At 42.5% G+C, this 17,498-nt stretch overlaps 6 protein-coding genes across 6 annotated transcripts; 4 read left to right on the top strand and 2 right to left on the bottom strand.

The window, feature by feature from the left end:
- Nucleotides 1-158: 158 nt before the first annotated feature.
- EAF02_009498 (uncharacterized protein) lies at nucleotides 159-1,909 on the top strand (the record flags this gene model as incomplete). The annotated part of the gene is made up of 2 exons (XM_038905546.1): nucleotides 159-205; nucleotides 388-1,909. The coding sequence occupies 2 exons, from the start codon at nucleotides 159-161 to the stop codon at nucleotides 1,907-1,909; spliced, it is 1,569 nt and encodes a 522-aa protein (XP_038754604.1).
- Nucleotides 1,910-3,634: 1,725 nt separating this feature from the next.
- EAF02_009497 (uncharacterized protein) lies at nucleotides 3,635-4,808 on the bottom strand (the record flags this gene model as incomplete). Its single annotated transcript, XM_038905545.1, has 3 exons — nucleotides 4,740-4,808; nucleotides 4,558-4,625; nucleotides 3,635-4,491 (listed from the first exon to the last, which is right to left on the bottom strand). Exons 2-3 carry the CDS (start codon nucleotides 4,613-4,615, stop codon nucleotides 3,635-3,637), a joined length of 915 nt encoding a protein of 304 aa, XP_038754603.1. The 5' UTR covers nucleotides 4,616-4,625; nucleotides 4,740-4,808.
- A 3,405-nt stretch (nucleotides 4,809-8,213) lies between these two features.
- EAF02_009496 (uncharacterized protein) lies at nucleotides 8,214-9,734 on the top strand (the record flags this gene model as incomplete). Its single annotated transcript, XM_038905544.1, has 2 exons — nucleotides 8,214-8,994; nucleotides 9,046-9,734. 2 exons carry the CDS (start codon nucleotides 8,214-8,216, stop codon nucleotides 9,732-9,734), a joined length of 1,470 nt encoding a protein of 489 aa, XP_038754602.1.
- A 1,154-nt stretch (nucleotides 9,735-10,888) lies between these two features.
- On the top strand, nucleotides 10,889-12,246 carry EAF02_009495 (uncharacterized protein; the record flags this gene model as incomplete). Its single annotated transcript, XM_038905543.1, has 2 exons — nucleotides 10,889-11,756; nucleotides 11,819-12,246. The coding sequence occupies 2 exons, from the start codon at nucleotides 10,889-10,891 to the stop codon at nucleotides 12,244-12,246; spliced, it is 1,296 nt and encodes a 431-aa protein (XP_038754601.1).
- Nucleotides 12,247-14,357: 2,111 nt separating this feature from the next.
- Nucleotides 14,358-15,051, top strand: EAF02_009494 (uncharacterized protein; the record flags this gene model as incomplete). The annotated part of the gene is made up of 3 exons (XM_038905542.1): nucleotides 14,358-14,541; nucleotides 14,685-14,897; nucleotides 14,975-15,051. 3 exons carry the CDS (start codon nucleotides 14,358-14,360, stop codon nucleotides 15,049-15,051), a joined length of 474 nt encoding a protein of 157 aa, XP_038754600.1.
- Nucleotides 15,052-15,510: 459 nt separating this feature from the next.
- On the bottom strand, nucleotides 15,511-17,279 carry EAF02_009493 (uncharacterized protein; the record flags this gene model as incomplete). Its single annotated transcript, XM_038905541.1, is given in 5 exon segments — nucleotides 15,511-15,781; nucleotides 15,848-16,680; nucleotides 16,693-16,791; nucleotides 16,876-16,924; nucleotides 16,984-17,279. 5 exon segments carry the CDS (start codon nucleotides 17,277-17,279, stop codon nucleotides 15,511-15,513), a joined length of 1,548 nt encoding a protein of 515 aa, XP_038754599.1.
- Between the last annotated feature and the right edge of the window lie 219 nt (nucleotides 17,280-17,498).

Genomic DNA, 17,498 nt, shown 5'->3' with positions numbered 1-17,498 from the left:
CTACACCTAAGACTAGCATCCTACACCTAACACTAGCAGTCTACAGCTAAAACTAAAGGATTGAATTTTATCACTTTTGTCGCAAAGATACACCATAGCTTATCCTCAATGTGACCCTATGCTTATGAACAATGTAATGCAACGGCCTTCCATAACCAATGAATATATCCCCTGAAGAGTCTGTTACCTGTCATAGATATCTGGAGTAAGTAGGGGGTTCTTTTATCATGGTAGGCGATGGGATTATATCCTTCTTTACTGGCATAATTTGAAAATTTTCGTCGTTCGAGAAATGTCATCTCATTCAAAATTCAATTATTGTACTGCTATGTTGTTTTCAAGACTTCACATGCATGCGATTTCCTTCATACTATTGAATCTATCCAGTGCTTATACTTGTCTACCCATAGCACCATTTGCCGACCGTATGACCTCCACAATTGGGAAGGAAACGACAACTAATGCTACAGCTATAGATTCGAATAACACCAGAAGCACGGTGAACTCAGGATGGACTCAAAGCCCAGATGGACGAGGCAGCTTTGACATACTCTGGAACTGTGCCTCTGTTATGATATTATGCTCCTGGTCGATACTCTGTTTAAATCTTCCTGCTCCAGGCGAAACTATCTTTGTGAGTATCTGCCGGCGATTGTGGCTTACGGCTCTCGGTTTTCTTGGCCCCGAATTCACCCTGCAAGCAGCAATCGGGCAATGGGCAGCAGCTAGGCAGTCAGTTGAGGAATTTAGAGGGGCTGGGATTGAGGGCTGGGAAATGATACATGCCTTCTTTGCAAATGCTGGAGGGTTTGTACTCAAGACTTCAGATCATCCGGATTATTTCGTTCCTTTGAACGCAAAGCAATTGCTACACCTTGTTAAAAGCGAATACGTTCTCTTGGATTCGACTGAGAACATTAAGAAAACTGTTAAGGATCGGAATAAGACAGATGGTGTTCTTCGTGCCATTACGATCCTCCAAACGACCTGGTTCATGGTGAACTTTCTTACCCGCTTGATAGAACATCTACCCGTCACTGGATTGGAAATTACAACAGTGGCATTTATATTGTGCGCCTTGGGTACTTCTGTGTGTTGGTGGTATAAGCCTGCAGACGTAACTACCCCGGTAATCATCTCATCTCAATTCACCATCGCCGAGATCCAAAACGGTGCCGCAGTGACCAGACATGACCACTCACCTCTTGATTGTATTGTCTCACGTCAAGAATGGCCCTGGTCACGCTCCTGGCAACATTGGATCAATATCCTCCGGTGGATGAGAATCGAGAAAGTCCTCTTTGTCGAGTACGCGAATGAAGCCGGCGACGGCACTTATATCACGAGAATTGAGAATACATATTGGTACGAACTAAATGGGGGTTATATGTCGACTTTTGCATTAATGTCTATCAGCTATCCTGTCATTTTCTTATCATCCTGGAACGAGACGTTCCCAACACATGTCGAACAATTTCTTTGGCGCATCTCATGCGTTGCACTTGCAGCTACTATTGTTATATATTTTGTGGTAGTGGTGTTATGGTGTTCCGAATCAGAAGAAGAACGGAAAATCCGGCGAGAAATATGGGAACAGAAGGCTGCAAGAAGACAAAGAGTCTCTTCTGAACAGCTACATGGCGCATCTCGATTCAATCAACTCTTACACAAGACTACAAGTCTCCAGTGGTTGTATGATTCTAAAGCCAAAATAATCAACAATTCCAAAACAAATGATCCTTTACTCGACGTCAACCCGAAAGCCCAAGTAAGCATGTATGTTTGCGCCTTTATATATTGTTGTGCCAGGACATATCTTTACATAGCGGATCTGACGCAATTGAGGTCGATGCCCAAAGGCGCCTATGAAACTGTACATTGGCCAAGTTGGTTCCCTCACATTGAATGAGTGAATTCCCTACAGCCATGAAATTACATATTACGAATGTGAGGATGCTATACGCATCCGTAACTCCGTTGATCGCTGGCGATCCGGATCATATACCTCAGCATTTGATTTCCGTCTTTCATGGAGCTTTTTACAGTCAGTCAACTTGGTGATTCCAAAGTTTTGCGATGCCGAATATATACTTCATGAACAGAAGAGGGCGGGGCTGTGAGGAATAAAAAGTACCTGGGTGAATTTTGGATGTTGAATATATGATTTCGTAATACAGGGTGTCAAGAAACTGAGTCTTATGTGGACGTGAGTGTGCAATTTTTGAGAGGTAATTGTATTATCGGATGAAAATAATGCTGTATCAATCCGGCAACAACAAACCAAGAAATTCAAAACCTTCAGATGCAAGGTATCTAAGATAGGAATGAAATATCTAGAGTAGAATGGAATGAAGCATTTCCATGAAAGCTGGTTTAGTATATTTGAAAGAATGATGTTGTGGATACTATCTATCCAGGGGCATAGAATGTATGGGTTGCGATTTTCTAGTCTCCTTCAGTCTGATATGGACGATAAACTAGTATTAGGTAGTGTCTAATTTGTTTATGTGACGAGAGATGATGAGATCAACAGAGTATCATATCATATCTAAACACATCAATACTTTTCAGACTTCGGATTTTCAACCTCTTTTAACAAAAAGGAGATTTCGAGAATCTTAACATGTGAGATTACCCAATTTTTTGGGAAGTCTTCTCTAGAAACCTTTGAAGTTCTTGTGGTAGTGAATTCAAAATAAACTTCAATTCAAAAACCTCACTTAGTACGAAGGGAGTGATTAAGACTGAATATACTAACTATACGCATGAATGTTATAGAATAGCCCCTTGATGTATATATCTACACTATACATTAACCGAGACTGATTCAATTCTGTCGTCAGGATTATTTATTCTATCAATTCCAGGTTGAGATTCAATGATTATTTGATATTTTAATATTCAAGTGAATTAAACATTAAGGAGAGACTGAATTTTTAGTTCAATTTGATAGGTGGAAAAAAAGTATTTGAATGATATGATCGTAGTAGCTTGAATCGATGAGCTGTATTTACATGGTCACATACCATCGTCTGATTTATTAAGCCGTTACTCTTTAATTATTGTATTGAAGTAGATATAACCAATTGAATATCGTCTAATGTATTTTTGCATCAAAAATCTAACGGTTTCAAAAGTCTTGACTTAAGTCGTTGTTACAATGAAATTGAGGATAGACTTCTAAATATCCAACCCCAAACTAGAGAAATTGGCATTCTCGTCTGATATGCGTAACGGCAAGCCTCTTGATTGTCCCAGTCAATTAAAAACAATCAAACCAATATCATCCGAAGTAATCAACAATGCTGCAAAATGAAGATTTCCCAAAAATTTGAATGGACCAATTCAAAAATCACGAGGCTGCACAGCCTTGAGTTACGATGAAGATGCAAATTTCTCGAGGAAACTGACTTTGTATTAAAACAGCGGCGAGGCTAGACCCTCGCATGCTTGAAAATAACTAATGAAAAGGCAGAAATCCATTACGTTTTATAAATCTGACCTATTGTGGGCCAGAGTTCTACTTTAAAAGCAATTTAATAATTAAATCCACCGATGCGCACCAAGATAATGGACCGCACCCCCATCATAGACCAATTACTCCTCCCTGCCCCCTAACTCCCAAATCATCCAATCAATTACATCCATTTCCAACCGTCGCCATAGCCGACCAGATAAGCAGCCAGATCAATAGCCCCAAGAAAGCAGCTTGCGCGGCATATACCCACCACTTGTAGGCATGAATCCGCGACGGTTCCTCCCTCTTCTCCCGAAGAATTGTCGCAAAGCATAGGATCGAAACTAAGGTAAAAGCAATGAAGAAGGCAGTGATTACTATACAGGCCTGCCAGGCACTGCAACCCGGACCTCGCTTCTCATGCTGATGAGATCCGACAGCACGACGCTTTAGGAATTCCAGAGATCTGAATAGACTGTTAGGTCTGTTGCGGATTGCGGGAGAAGAGGTTGAAGTTGGGGATATAGTTGGAGCAGATGATGTAGCAGAGGCTATAATGCCAGCAGTGCAGGGAGTTAACACATCCTGGGAAGAAAGATGACAAAGACCAGTAGCAAGAGTCGTGGATAGAGTTGAGATCGTTGTAATGGCAGTGGTTGAAAATATCTCTGTTGTCAAGATCGTAGGCGTTAGGAAAGCCGTGGTTGCAACGGCAGTGGTTGTAGAGAGTTCAGTTGACAAGATTGTAGAGGTGAGAGAAGCCGTAGAAGTGACGTTAAGGGTGACTACAGCGGTGCTTGTGCTCTGAGGCAGAATAGTAGTAGCGACGACGTTGGTATAAGAGACGTATACGATGGAAGTAGAGTATACGGTTGATTTTGCCCGTTCCAGGTAGACAAATCCGCTACCACCAGCGGATACAGAGGGATAGGGGAGAGTCTCGACCATGGAGGATAGGTCTGAATCGAACGAGCCAGCAATCGTTTGGGCGGTGATAAGAGCACCAGCGGAGGCAGCAGAGGAGAGAACAGCATCTAGATAAAGGTCAACGACCATGGTTCAAAACTAGAAAGCTGGATATAGGACAGAGGGAAGCTTACCTTGAGCAAGAGTCAAGACGAACATTAAGAACAAGAGCAAAAGCTTGTAGACATCCATCTTGATGTTGCTTTGGAAGCTTAATTAGTATGGTAGTCTAAGATATGAGATCTCACTGGGAGGACAATAAGATATACTGCTGGGAATATTCTGCTCTGGCAGGAAAGGAAAGAAAGATACTTACAAGACGAAAGATAAGCCAGAATTGGGTTACAGAGCTTAAAGAGTGTTTCGAAGAACTCTGAGTGTGAATCAGAGGTATCGATAACGTTGATGTATGGTCTAGAATAACGCGCAAATTGATTTGAAAGAACGATTCTCGTTATGGGAGTCTGTGAGGTCGGGAGAGCAGTGTGAATTGGACTGTACGTATTGTACGTAATTCGAAATCTTAAAGAAGCTTTTACGTAACGACTCAGAGGTGTGAATTGAGCTTGTAGGTATTTATTCCAGGCTATAGGAAGTTGCAGTAATGTAAGAGGGCACTTTGAATTGATAGTATTAAAATATTTTGGTAGCAAGAAGTCTTCTGAATTGGTGCGCGTTGTGGTTGTCGAAGATTAAAAACTTTGTCAGGAAATGAGAACGAAGTTTTTAAATAGAGAAGACCTTGGAATCACTTACAGCTTATCATTTTTATCTCTCAGTGAATAAGCGAGCGTATCAGAGAGACATTCCGACCGAAGATGCCAGCAAATTGAATACCTTTCAATTCGCACTACAGTGAATGACACGATCGCTGAGAACGATCGCCGACATACCGATAGTTATCAAGGATACATGTCGATCATGGTGAATATGATAAGTTGGGGAAAAAAGCAATAGTCTGATAATAGATACGATCAATCCGTTCGAGGCTCATGGCTTGTGGATGCTTGTTGAAGTTGCGTTCTGCTTGTTGATGACTTGGAAAATATGCAAGGAATGACCAAGCCGATGGGTCTTGCGTCTCTGACTTAAGACGCGAGGGCCAAGATGATTTGCCATATGAGGGAGCCTTTGAACTCCATCGACTGCTTACAAAATTCCTAGTCTGATGTGGCAACGCTGAAACTGACTCCAAGTGTTATAGGTCAAGCGTTCACGATGTATAATGGAAATCCAAGAAGCGCGTAAGTCTCTTGACCGAACGACAAAACGCCTCAAAGCATACCAGCAGGTGGCGAACATCCAAACCTCGACGCCAAAACCCTGAATACAAGAAGTTTCGGAGGTCCAACTCTCCATATGAATGCAGCTTGACGTTTTGTTGTTCTTTCAACTGCCTGAATGAAAGATTGAGTTAGATAAGTAAGCATGGACCTTGGGACATGCCTTAGAATAAGCTGCATACCAAAACTACACTAATATATTCATAGAGCTACTTTGCTAATGCACGAATTATCTCTCAATACGAATATGTGCCAAATAGTCGAGAGGCCCCTCGCTTTCGTGGTAAGTCTACGACCATATCCTATCTTGCAGAGCTTCACCGGCGTCAAAAACGATATTGATAACATCAACAAACAAACCCTGGCACATATCCGAACCTTTGGGCTCTCCAAGAGACTCTTGATTCTACAGATATTGCCAGCGAGCTTCCGTCAGAAAGTCATTTGGTGTGCTCCAATTCAAGCCGTCATCCGTCTTTTCACAAGAGCTGGACCTGACCTCAAAGCTTGAACAGCAGAAAATGATACTATACTGAGCATCTGCCGGTGAACTCTCGAGAAAGGATCGAAAGATCCTGATATGGGTTGGATGTGGTCTGTTTAAGCCAAACGATGGTTCTATAGCCACCCGTCACCGACGACGAACCTTTTCGCAGAGTGACGACTCTGAAACTAGAACATCAGTAGAAGACATTTTATATATGTAGCATAACAAATGGCGTCCAAGAAGAAAAGGCTTCGAAATTGAGAGCCATCTGAACCACGTCATACATCCACTGAACATCGACAACTCGCCGGACGGTTCATATCCTCGAAACAGAACGTAGGGCAAGCATTCTTAATATATCGATCCTCTAGTCAATACATCCAGATTTAAGACGCAGACTGGCCAGGAACAGAACTGTCGCCAAACATCGGCCTGACCCTAGTATGTACCACTCTCCTTGGAGAATACGGAGCAATTAAGAGGAAGTAAGCTGTGCAGACTAGTTGACGTAGTCACACACACCGACCTAAAACTTTAACCTCCAGTGGAGCTGTCGTCTTGGTTGACGGAAATTTCACGAGATCATTTGATGATTATTCAGGCTAAACTGAGATACTGTACTCGAAAGGTTGAAATTTCAACGTTCTCAAATACCAGAATGTATATCAAGGACCATCTTTTCTCTGTGAAAGTCTGTTTGTTCCTGGCTTGAAAACATGGTTTCAAACACTGCATGACAGAACTAGACACTTGTCTATTGCCACAACTTGAATGTGCAATGAGACTTGAATTGAGGAATAGTTTTGGTAGCATTCCAGAGGGTTTACTTTGATTTACTTTTACAGAAATATTTTGGATGGTTCAAGCTCGGAACACGGCTTTTCCTCGGAAGTGATGGACTGTGATGGCTCCAGCGTCTTTCATCACCACACCTATTCGTAGGAGAAAAAAACAGGCGGAATTTGACAATTCAAATTTTCATTGAAATCCTTTAATTTAATTGAATAAAAAATAATTTACAAATGATTTATATAAATCCAAGGAGATCAAAAGAAATATCAGCTTTTTATTATTCAAAGGATATTTCAAAATTTTATTTTATATAATATTGAAGGGAAATAATTGAATTGTAAAGGATATCTTAGAAATGGTCGAATACCGCCTGTTTTTTCTCCTGCGAATAGCACACCACTTCATTAACTGAAGGACAAGTGAAATTCTAAGACCAAGCTTACATTCGACGGATAGCAATATATGGAGATGGCAGTGGTTCACTGTAAGCTCAGAGACTCTGTTGACTACAAGTTCTTTGCTCAACAAAAAGCTCTAGCATTCTAGACTGCTAGTAAAGGAGACCACAGAGGTCTTAAGCCACAAAAAGATGGCTGAATGATGAATGAGCTGTGGCCAAACGTATCAAATGATATAGCAATTAATATGAGATGTCTGAATAGGAGATCTTGATGGATGTGTTGGAGCATTACTACTTGTGATTGAGCTTGAATGTTCTGTCTCACAGTTTTCAATGGGTTTTTTAGTCTTTTCCATGTTTTTCTTGCTCATTTTATACCCATCTTATCACGATCAAAAACCACAGTGAGACTCTTCTAGCTTCTTCTTGACGAGATGACCTACCTGTAAGCGCATTTTGGCGTTTGCTTTCGGTTGAACCTCGGATATATGTGATAGACATCCTCAACTTTCATAATCTTCTGGTGAAACTTACTTATTATTATCTTTCCCTTCCCCCCCAATTTATTGCATCACACATTACTCCCTCGCACATTCGAACAATGGCCTGGCCATATCCTTGAAATATTTATTCATGTAGCTCATGGAAGTTACAAGAACAAAATTCACGTTCGGACGAAATTCCTAATACACAACAACTACAGGGTGGCGGATACAGATCGCAAACCTAACAATACTTCCTCCGCAAAACGCACAGGTGCTGGTAAATTCGACAGAAAAGCAACACTAAGGAGTGCAGGTTTCCTGTTCACAATAAACAATAAGAAATATGGCTACGAGCACCGATGCTGCCCCTATAGAAGTGGCAGAGTGTATACAGGTCGATGGAGCGGAACACAAGATAGTCAATATTGGAACTGGCGGAGATGTCATCCTCGAAGTTCTCTTTGAAAATACGAAAGCTTGCACAAAGTCGATACCGAACGAGACGATTCAAAAGCTACGCAACTCAAAATCGTCGTTCCCTTCAGCACGAGTATTCTACCGTGTCCGCCTTGATACTTTGAAGAAACACTCAAAATATTTCGAACGCCTTCTTGGCTCAGATACATTTGGAGAAGGTAGGGCTATATCCGCCAGGTTTGCAGAGTTGTCCCTTTCGAGCAAAGACCCCTCAGAGCTACCAGCAGGAGAACTCCCTCGAATTCAAATAACAGATGAAGACGATGCAACGAGAACTATCGGGAGGGAGACAGTTTTCAAGGATATGCTCAAGATCATTCATGGCACAGCACATTCTAGCAAGTCTATAACTCTTCTCTACATTTCAATTTTGGTAGTTATGGCAGATAGGTATGATTGCATGACTTTGATCGCGCGATACGTCGCAGGGAAATTCTCGAGCTTCAAATATCCGCCAACTCTCGACAAAACCACGGAAGAAGTTGTGCGACAGAAGATACTGATATTCTACCATACGAATCAAGCATTGCGCTTGTCCGCAGCGACGAAGGAGCTCATTCTTCGCGGCTCATCTCGTTGGTCAATCTATGAAGAAACAGATTCTGACTTTCTAGCGGCTTGGTGGGATCTGCCAGAAGGTCTAGAAGGTGATTGATAGGTCACAATTTACCAATTGCAATATAGCTAATCCTTTGCAGATGAGCTTTCATATCGTCGATCACGGATAATTTTGACGATATCTTCTCTCCAAACACATTTTCTTTCCCTGTATACATCTCGAACACGACAATGTAAATTAGGCTATGATTCGTCAGCCGCCTGCGATTCCTTCCAGCTCGGTGAAATGGTGAAGTTCATGACGAGAAGAAACCTTCTCTCGCTCATGCCATATCAAGCAGTCTCTCCTGACGACCCTGAATTTATTTGGCCCGAAGCATACACTGGTGATATCGAGCTGCTTGTTGCATTATTGCGAGAATGCCCAAGTTATCAAATTGACAAGAATCATGGGCATTGTGGTTTACGTAATAAAATACTTCCTGCTCTGAGCTACATCAAAGATTGTATTGATGGTGGCATTGGCATTAAGTCCCAATTCTGGAAAACAGAAAGATCAAATCAAACCTGGATCCCTAGCCCGTCGACAAATAATAGCAACAAGAAAGCATTTGTTGTAGGAGGCAAAGCAGTAGGAGACGACATGGCAGAAAAGTTTTTCGATTTTAAAAGCTTGAATAGAGCGGACCTTACGTCTGGCGGAAGATCACTTGGTGTAGACAAAGCAGCGAGAAGATTGTTTCTAGCTGACAAGTGGGATTGGATAAGGGAAGTAGAAACGGAACAAGAGAAAGAGAGGATGTCAAAGTCTTCGTTTTTTAGATTCTGAAGATCTAGGCGTAATTACGACTAACACCCATACATAGAGAGTATCGGTTCGAGATAATGTATTAAAAACGTATTCCGAATACCAAATGAGTTATATCATACGGCCAACCTTGTGGACACAATGCCAATATCTGGGGTAGTCTCCATTCAAACCCCCAAGAAGGTTAAAATTATTTAGATACTAGTGCAAAAGCCTACCGCGAACGCCCATTTTGAAACACCCTTTCCGTTTCACTAAAAGGCATGGCAGTAATGAATTGATCAATTGAAAAGGAGAACCTTGGAGTATTCTAGCCATAAGAGAATAGATTAATTGGATAATACTAATCTCACGAAAAACAAGCTTTTTGACATCCATGCTACTTGAAGGATCTTAACCGAGTCCCCTCACTTCCCAAAGGATCTTTTGCCGCTGCCTTCTTTGCCCTTTGTAACTTGAGAGATTATCAGTACGCTCCGGAATAATAGGTCTCATCGTGATGGCCCTGTATGAACATGGAATAATTCGAGGGGTTTTCTCCGCGTGGGGACTATGAATTGAATGGAATGACCGAACTATCGATATTAAGAGTGGTAAATCAAAAGATTCCTATGCTTTTCTTTGGGACAGGTAGATGTTTGCAAGGTATCACAAACAAACATACAAGAGTCCATATAGAAGGTTTCATGTATAAACGTTCGGATATTAAATCCGAATATTTTCCCACTTTACCCTTTAGCGATAAAACGTTGACTGCGATTCGATAATTACCCCTAGGGTCCCCTGTTTAAAACAAAACACATCAGATCACAAATTAAACGACCTTGGTGACAGTTATTCAGTGATTCGCGTCATAATCACATAGTGTTCATCTGTTTACAGAATTTGAGCGAAACGCTGAGTCCCGAAAGAGAAAAGTGTCATGAAATTAAAGTACAGAGAGGTCCGGAAGCGTTGTTTACCATTAGGATAAGTTGTCAACTCTAAATGAGAGGGGGAATGAGGTTAATTAATCGATGAAGTGGAGCATCGTGAGATATCATCTCTTTGACTTTCTGAATAAATACTTCCTCCTCCCGATTGAAGCTTCCATTTTTCTTACTCTTCCTTACCACTCTCACTACAGTCATTCATTCATTCATTTTTTCAGTCACTCTCTTTTTCAATTCTACGCTATGCGTTTCACAAACTTTGTTTTGGCAGCTGGCCTTACAGCAACCGCATTCGCAGCTCCGGTAGCTGTTAGAGATGAGGATGATAGCTGTGTTGCCGATTACGACGATGAGACCAGTTCCGCCGCCGTTGTAGCTCAAACCACCCTTCCTTCTTCCTCCGCCGCTGTCGTTGCCGCCACTTCAGTTGCACCATCAAGCACTGCCGTCATGACCTCTGCCGCCGTCGTTGCTTCATCAGCCGCTAGTCCGGTTGTTGCTAGTTCTTCCGCCGTTTCGTCCGCTGCTGCAGTGGCTGCCTCTTCCTCCCCAGCTGCCGCTTCCCCAAGCAAGGCTGCATCCGTCGCTGCCGCATCCAGCAGCACAACTGCCGGCAAGTTGCAATGGATCGGTGCCAGCGAGTCTGGAGCCGAGTTCGGTCAAACCAACCTCCCAGGTGTTGTTGAGAAAGATTACACTTTCCCAAACACCACCGCCATTCAGACTTTGATCGATGGTGGCATGAACATTTTCCGTGTTCCATTCCTTTTGGAGCGTATGGCCCAAAGCAGCATCACCGCTGACCTCGACGCCACTTACCTTGCTAGCTACAAGGAGGTCATCGATTACATTACCGCCGCTGGTGCAAGCGCAGTTATGGAAGCTCACAACTATGGACGTTATGACTCAGCCATTATCACCTCCACCTCCGACTTCGGTGGCTTCTGGGGCAAGCTCGCTACCAAGTTCGCCGACAACTCCAAGGTCATCTTCGACTGCAACAACGAGTTCCACGATGAGCCTACCGCTACCATCTATGCCGAGCTCAACCAAGCTTGTGTTACCGCCATCCGTGGCGCTGGTGCAAAATCCCAATACATCTTTGTTGAGGGTAAGTCATTCTCCAAACTTCTCTTAATATCTGGAAACTTTTAACACTAACATGTTAATCAGGAACTTCTTACACTGGTGCCTGGACCTGGGTTTCATCTGGAAACTCCGTTTCCATGTTGAACATCACCGATCCTGAAGACAAGCTTGTCTACGAATTCCATCAATACCTCGACTCTGATGGATCCGGAACCTCTGCCACCTGTGTTAGCAGCACCATTGGTGCTGAGCGTATTGCCGATGCTACCGCATGGCTCAAGACCAACAACCTCAAGGGTGTCATTGGAGAATTTGCTGGTGGTGTCAACGCTGACTGTGAATCTGCTATCTCTGGTATGTTGGATGCTTTGGCTGCCGACAACGAGCACTGGTTGGGTGCTTTGTGGTGGGGTGCTGGCCCATGGTGGGGTGATTACATCTACGCTTTCGAGCCACCTACCGGTGCTGCTTACGCCCAATACTTCGACACTCTTGTCAGCTATGTCGCATAAGCGTATGTAGATAAGATGTATGATTAGGGTTGAAAGAAAAAGTTATGGCTTAGGAAGTGGTTTCTGATTCGTATTGTATATATGTATTAGCATGGTCCCTTGTGGAGTTGTTTGCTTAAAGGAGGTGTTTTAGTGGAAGACAAAAGGGGGCGGAATTAAATCTCAATCCGTTTCCAACTTTGAATATTTTGATCCAACTTCGTGATGCCATGTATTGGTGCAACCAAGTTTTTCATCATGATTGCTGCTGTGATATGACCAAACGACAAGCAGAACACCGTTTATTTAAAGTTTGTAATCTCATGTGGCATTGTGGCCTGAGAGAAGCACAAGTGCCACCCTTAAATTATGGGAATTGGCCTTCTACAACCACATGCGTTTGCCATGATACCTCACGTGGCATGATCATATGATGTTCGACTTGGCATTTAATCAAAGAGTAGAACACCATACATACAATCCGATTTAATAACCCCTTCACCCATAACTAGACGTGATTTTTGTGCCTCACACTTCGTAGGAGAAAAAACGGGCGGCAATTGACCACTGGCAAAGCCCTTTAACAATCCAATTGTTCCATTCCAATTCAGAGAATCAAATGTTCTAATAAGTACCTAGGTAGAGCCTCATTAGTTTCAGTCGAATCGAAATTTCGGAATCCAATCACTATTTATTCAATCAAAATAGCTTCAAATTGGAGGATTTCCAGATAAAATTCAAGTAAAAGTGCGTAGAACTAAAAAAAAAGGTCACATTCTGGAATTACGTTATCATTTTGAGTGTATAAAATAGAGTTCGCACTTCATTTTGCTGCAGCTGTTCTTTCCCTGCCAATCAGATTTCTCAATCAGACTGGTGGCCCACTTTTCCTTTTGCTTTGAACGACATCAACTTTTCACACCCTAAGACATGGTCAAGCTACTCATCAAACCGCTATGGTGTTGGTACAATAATTAGTTAAAGCATCTAGCTATTCTCAGAAGTTTTTCATTCATCCATGTAAATTACATCGTAGTCACTCACGAGCCAAGCCTAGGTGTTTTCTGAGCATTTTTGCGGGAAAGGAGCGACCACGCGATTCTGCAGATGGAAGTCAATTTTCATTCCTCAGATCTAGCTCGCTGTCCGTTTACTTCATTGAGGCTCGTGGCACTTGATGCTATTCACGAACTGTTTACAGGAGCAGTCAGGCCCTGAATACGGCGTGAAGCTTATAGAGACAGATTTTTAATCTATGGTTTAAATTTTTGATTGGACCCAGAGCTGGCATCTTACTCATGTGCCATTCACATGTTCTTCATGCTCGCTTTCGAGAGTAGTCATCTAGAATTTCGTAGTGTTGAACCACAAGTGCTGGTTTTCAAGCCAGTTGTGCCTCTCTGTATTCTTTGCAGCTTTTTGTAGTATGTGATTTACTGCAGCGCGAGCGACCACGTAGAAAGAATCTGCTTCCATCGTTGCTTTTTTTTTTTTTTTTTGCTTTAAACACGTTTAATCCATACAATCTTTACAATCTGAATATTCTTTTATTGTTCGATTGAACTTTCCTGCATGATGCAGAGGTCTATATACTGACGAGTAAACTGCCCCAGTGTAATAAAACTAGATACTGGGGAGTTGCAGCCAAAACAATTCTACATATTCAATAACTATGCATTGTTCTTGGTGGTGCATGATCACTCGCTCACAAACCACACTTTTCACTAGTGCCGTAAGGTACCGCCATTTGGTTGAGACTAATGACATGCATGATACAACCCTTTCAAATGTTACGGTTGGCTGACTGATCTTTAATTTTCTGACATCTTCTATGCGTGCAGTCAGTATTGTATAGTATGAGTCTAAACATCTTAGCCTTCCCTGTTAGATCAATATGACGTCAAATTCAAGCTGACTACATCATTCTTACAGCACGTTACTCCTTTCTCTTGCTACTTAATGATAGAACTCATCTAGTAACAGTACCACTCAGCAATACTTTTCTACAAGAGACGCATTTCTACCTACTATTACCTCTCATAATTCACTAACTCCCCCCATCTTTCTCTCGAGATATCCATCCAAAAGCAAACAAGCAACACTTTTTTTTCACTGCAAAAATGCTGAACACTATGTCTGGCGGTTTCATTGTGCAAGCGGTCCACCGTACCCTTCAAGCTCGTCGTGTGGAAATACAACTGGCGAAACTCGCTCTCCAAGAGGAAAATGATTGGGAGATTGCAGCAATTCCCGACCATCCATGGCTCAAATTTAATGGCAGTGATAAGATGTTAGACATTTTACTTGACTTTGCTGGTTTGAATTCTCCATTCAGCATAATAAGCTCACCAAGACTCTAATCAAGATTCTTCCGAAATACTCGACCCATGCAACCAATATCCATATCGATATTGCGTTTGGAATCCCCCACATGGATGTCATCAACAACAACACCAAAGCTGCTCGCCATTGGGCCATGGCTAACGTCGTCTATGAGCTTAACAAGTTCCGCCAACTTGACTCGGTTCGAGTCTCAATGTCTGTACAAAGAGTTTACTGGGAACAGGTGAAGCCCGTCAGTGCCATCTATGGATTGGACCATCCCCACTGGACTTTCGCCATTGTCGAGAATGGTGCGGAGAACGCAGTTGAGATTGGTTCTGACGTTGATTGTAAATTAAGCTCTCATTTCAATGATGAGATGTGCTGGTGATGGAAGATGGGGGTTTTAGGCGAATCTATTCCATAGGCTACGGATCTTTCGGGGTGAAGGATGCATCTACCCACACCTTACCATTGGCCTTTGCGATGATCATTGCAGGTTAGGCGATGATGCGAAATTGGGTGGCAGCGTCAAGTATTACTATAGTATATAATTTCTGGGGCTGGCCCATGAACCGTTTCTTGTATGATAATACTCGATTTCAATCACTCGGCTAATAGCTACTGCATAAGAAAGAAAAAAAACTCCAATTCCCCTATTTTCTGTCAACTTCTGATTGTTTGTATTACTTTGATCTGCTCCAAAAAGTTTGATCTAATTCATGTTTATTAAACTTTCTAGACCGCAAGGCCATGGCATTTTATATAATTACTGCGTCCAAACTTCGCAGTATCCATTCCATGAATTGAAATTTGGTATCCTCTTTTTAAAGCAAGAAAGAGAATATTAGCCTGATTAGAGGCATTTTGATTCTATGTACAGATAAGGGCACTAATTCTCTAGTAAAGTGATTGACATTCCCAATTGGTTGCAACACTTGTTGTTTCCAGTACCCACGTACTTTACCTGTGAGGGTACATACAGATTGGTCGTTGATTGGTGACGTAATCCAATGTAGCTTCATCATTCCATTTAGTTGCAATGACTTGAGTTGGTGCGGTATCGTTTTCGACCCAGTCGATCAAGGCAAGCAATACATCATGTTGAGCATTGTCAAAACCAGGCTTACTATGGATCCAATAACCAGCGGAATCATCGCCAATGACCGATGCTTGGGTAGTGCCTCCAATGTACCAAGGTACGTTCTGGGTAGAAGGAGTTCCACTGCAATGCCTATTTTGAAATTATTAGATACTCTGTGCTAACATTTCGACAATTTGATTGTTGAGATTTACTCACTCCATTCCTGGGGCCAAGAAAAATCGATAGAAGTCATCTAGATCAACGCCTTGCGATTTTAAAGTGCGCAACACATGTTCGTAAAAGTATACACTGCTGGCGGTCGCAATGGAATTATCTGCCATACCATGGTAATGCATAATCTTGCTACCCTTCTTATAGAAGGGAGAAAGATCGAAATTGTCAGCAGTAGCATTGCCAGGGTTGAGAGCTTCAGACAATGTGACAAGGTATTCGGGATCCCAATCATCAGCAGTGAAATTGGTTCCTAAGCCAAGGAAATATTGTGGGTAGTCGAGATCGGGTGACGAACCGCCTCCCCAGAGACCTTCGCTACCGATCTCAAAGTGAGGGAAGACGAATGTCTGGTTACCAATCACCCAGTCATTGTAATAGTGATACAGAGTGTCGAGCTGAGCTGGAGTTAGACAGTCGGTAGTAGAATTTCCAGCACAGAGTAAGGTTTCGATCCGCAAATGACAACCACGAGGGTCAGAAATAATGTTGTCAGTAACGCCATCTTGAGGATCGCATTGTTTAAGACTCTCAGCGGCGATAACTGAAAACATTCGGTTTGGGATGTAGCCAGGTGCAGTTGATGGATAATTGTAAAGCGCTGTTTGAACATTCCACGGTTGTAGATGGACAGTCCACCAAGCAGGGGCACCGACTACTGCACCATCAAAGTCGTCTGGGAACTCCTCGACTTCCTTTAATCCTTGTCGTCCTCCGGTGGAGCAGCCATTGTAGTAACTGTAAGTGATATTTTTGCCATAGTATGCTTCAACTACCTCCTTGGCAGCGACAACAGACAGATGCATGGCACGCCAAGCCTAATCTGTTACGGATTCAGGGTCAACGGCCCAAGAAGCGTTACCAAATACACTTGAATCATGTCCAGTATCAGTCGACATGGCGGCAAAACCATAAGAGGCACCAGCACCCTATATTCCTTGTCATTAGCATCTGATAAACAGAACGCATATAGTGATATTCGAATGGTAATGAGATCCAAGTAGTAATCATACCATTTCAAGATAATTGACACCTCCAGCAAACCCAGGATTTCCAGAAGTCCTTGAACAAATCAGCATACGATTTTGTGAAGTACATTTTGTCCACAATTATATACATACAAGAAGCGACCTGTCCAGTTCTTGGGAAGGAAGAGACCATAATTGAAAGTAGTGCCTGCCTCCGTGGACATCTCAATCTGCACGGCGCAGAGAGCAGGTAGTCGTGCCGGGTTGGTTGGAATCCAGTGTCGGCAATTGGCACGGTGAACGTGGCATTTTGAGATACTTCCTGGACCAAAAACTACTGTAGCAGTGGGTGGAACAATCGCCTCAAAAGCTGCCACAGAACACTTTGGAGTCAGAGCATGTGACAGTGTCGCCAATGCGGCGAGGGACAGTAATAGAAGTTTAGCCATTGCAGATGAATGTTCAAACTTCTTCGATTTGAACAATACAATTTTAAAGTGTTGATTATCTCTGCTACCCTTTATATATTAAGGTTACGATACGTCTTCACCCCCATTTTATCACAGACCATCGAAAAGGTCAAGAATTGGAGTAATCTCCGAGAAGGACTTTGAAAACCCCTTGTGGTAGCGGCGACGCGTAATAGAGAACATCATTCTCTCTGTCTG

Source organism: Botrytis sinoallii (assembly GCF_014898435.1).
Source record: "Botrytis sinoallii strain Bc 23 chromosome Unknown BSIN_020, whole genome shotgun sequence".
Lineage (NCBI taxonomy): Eukaryota > Fungi > Ascomycota > Leotiomycetes > Helotiales > Sclerotiniaceae > Botrytis > Botrytis sinoallii.
The sequence above is the reverse complement of the archived record's forward strand: the minus strand, read 5'-3'. Positions and strand labels throughout refer to the sequence as shown.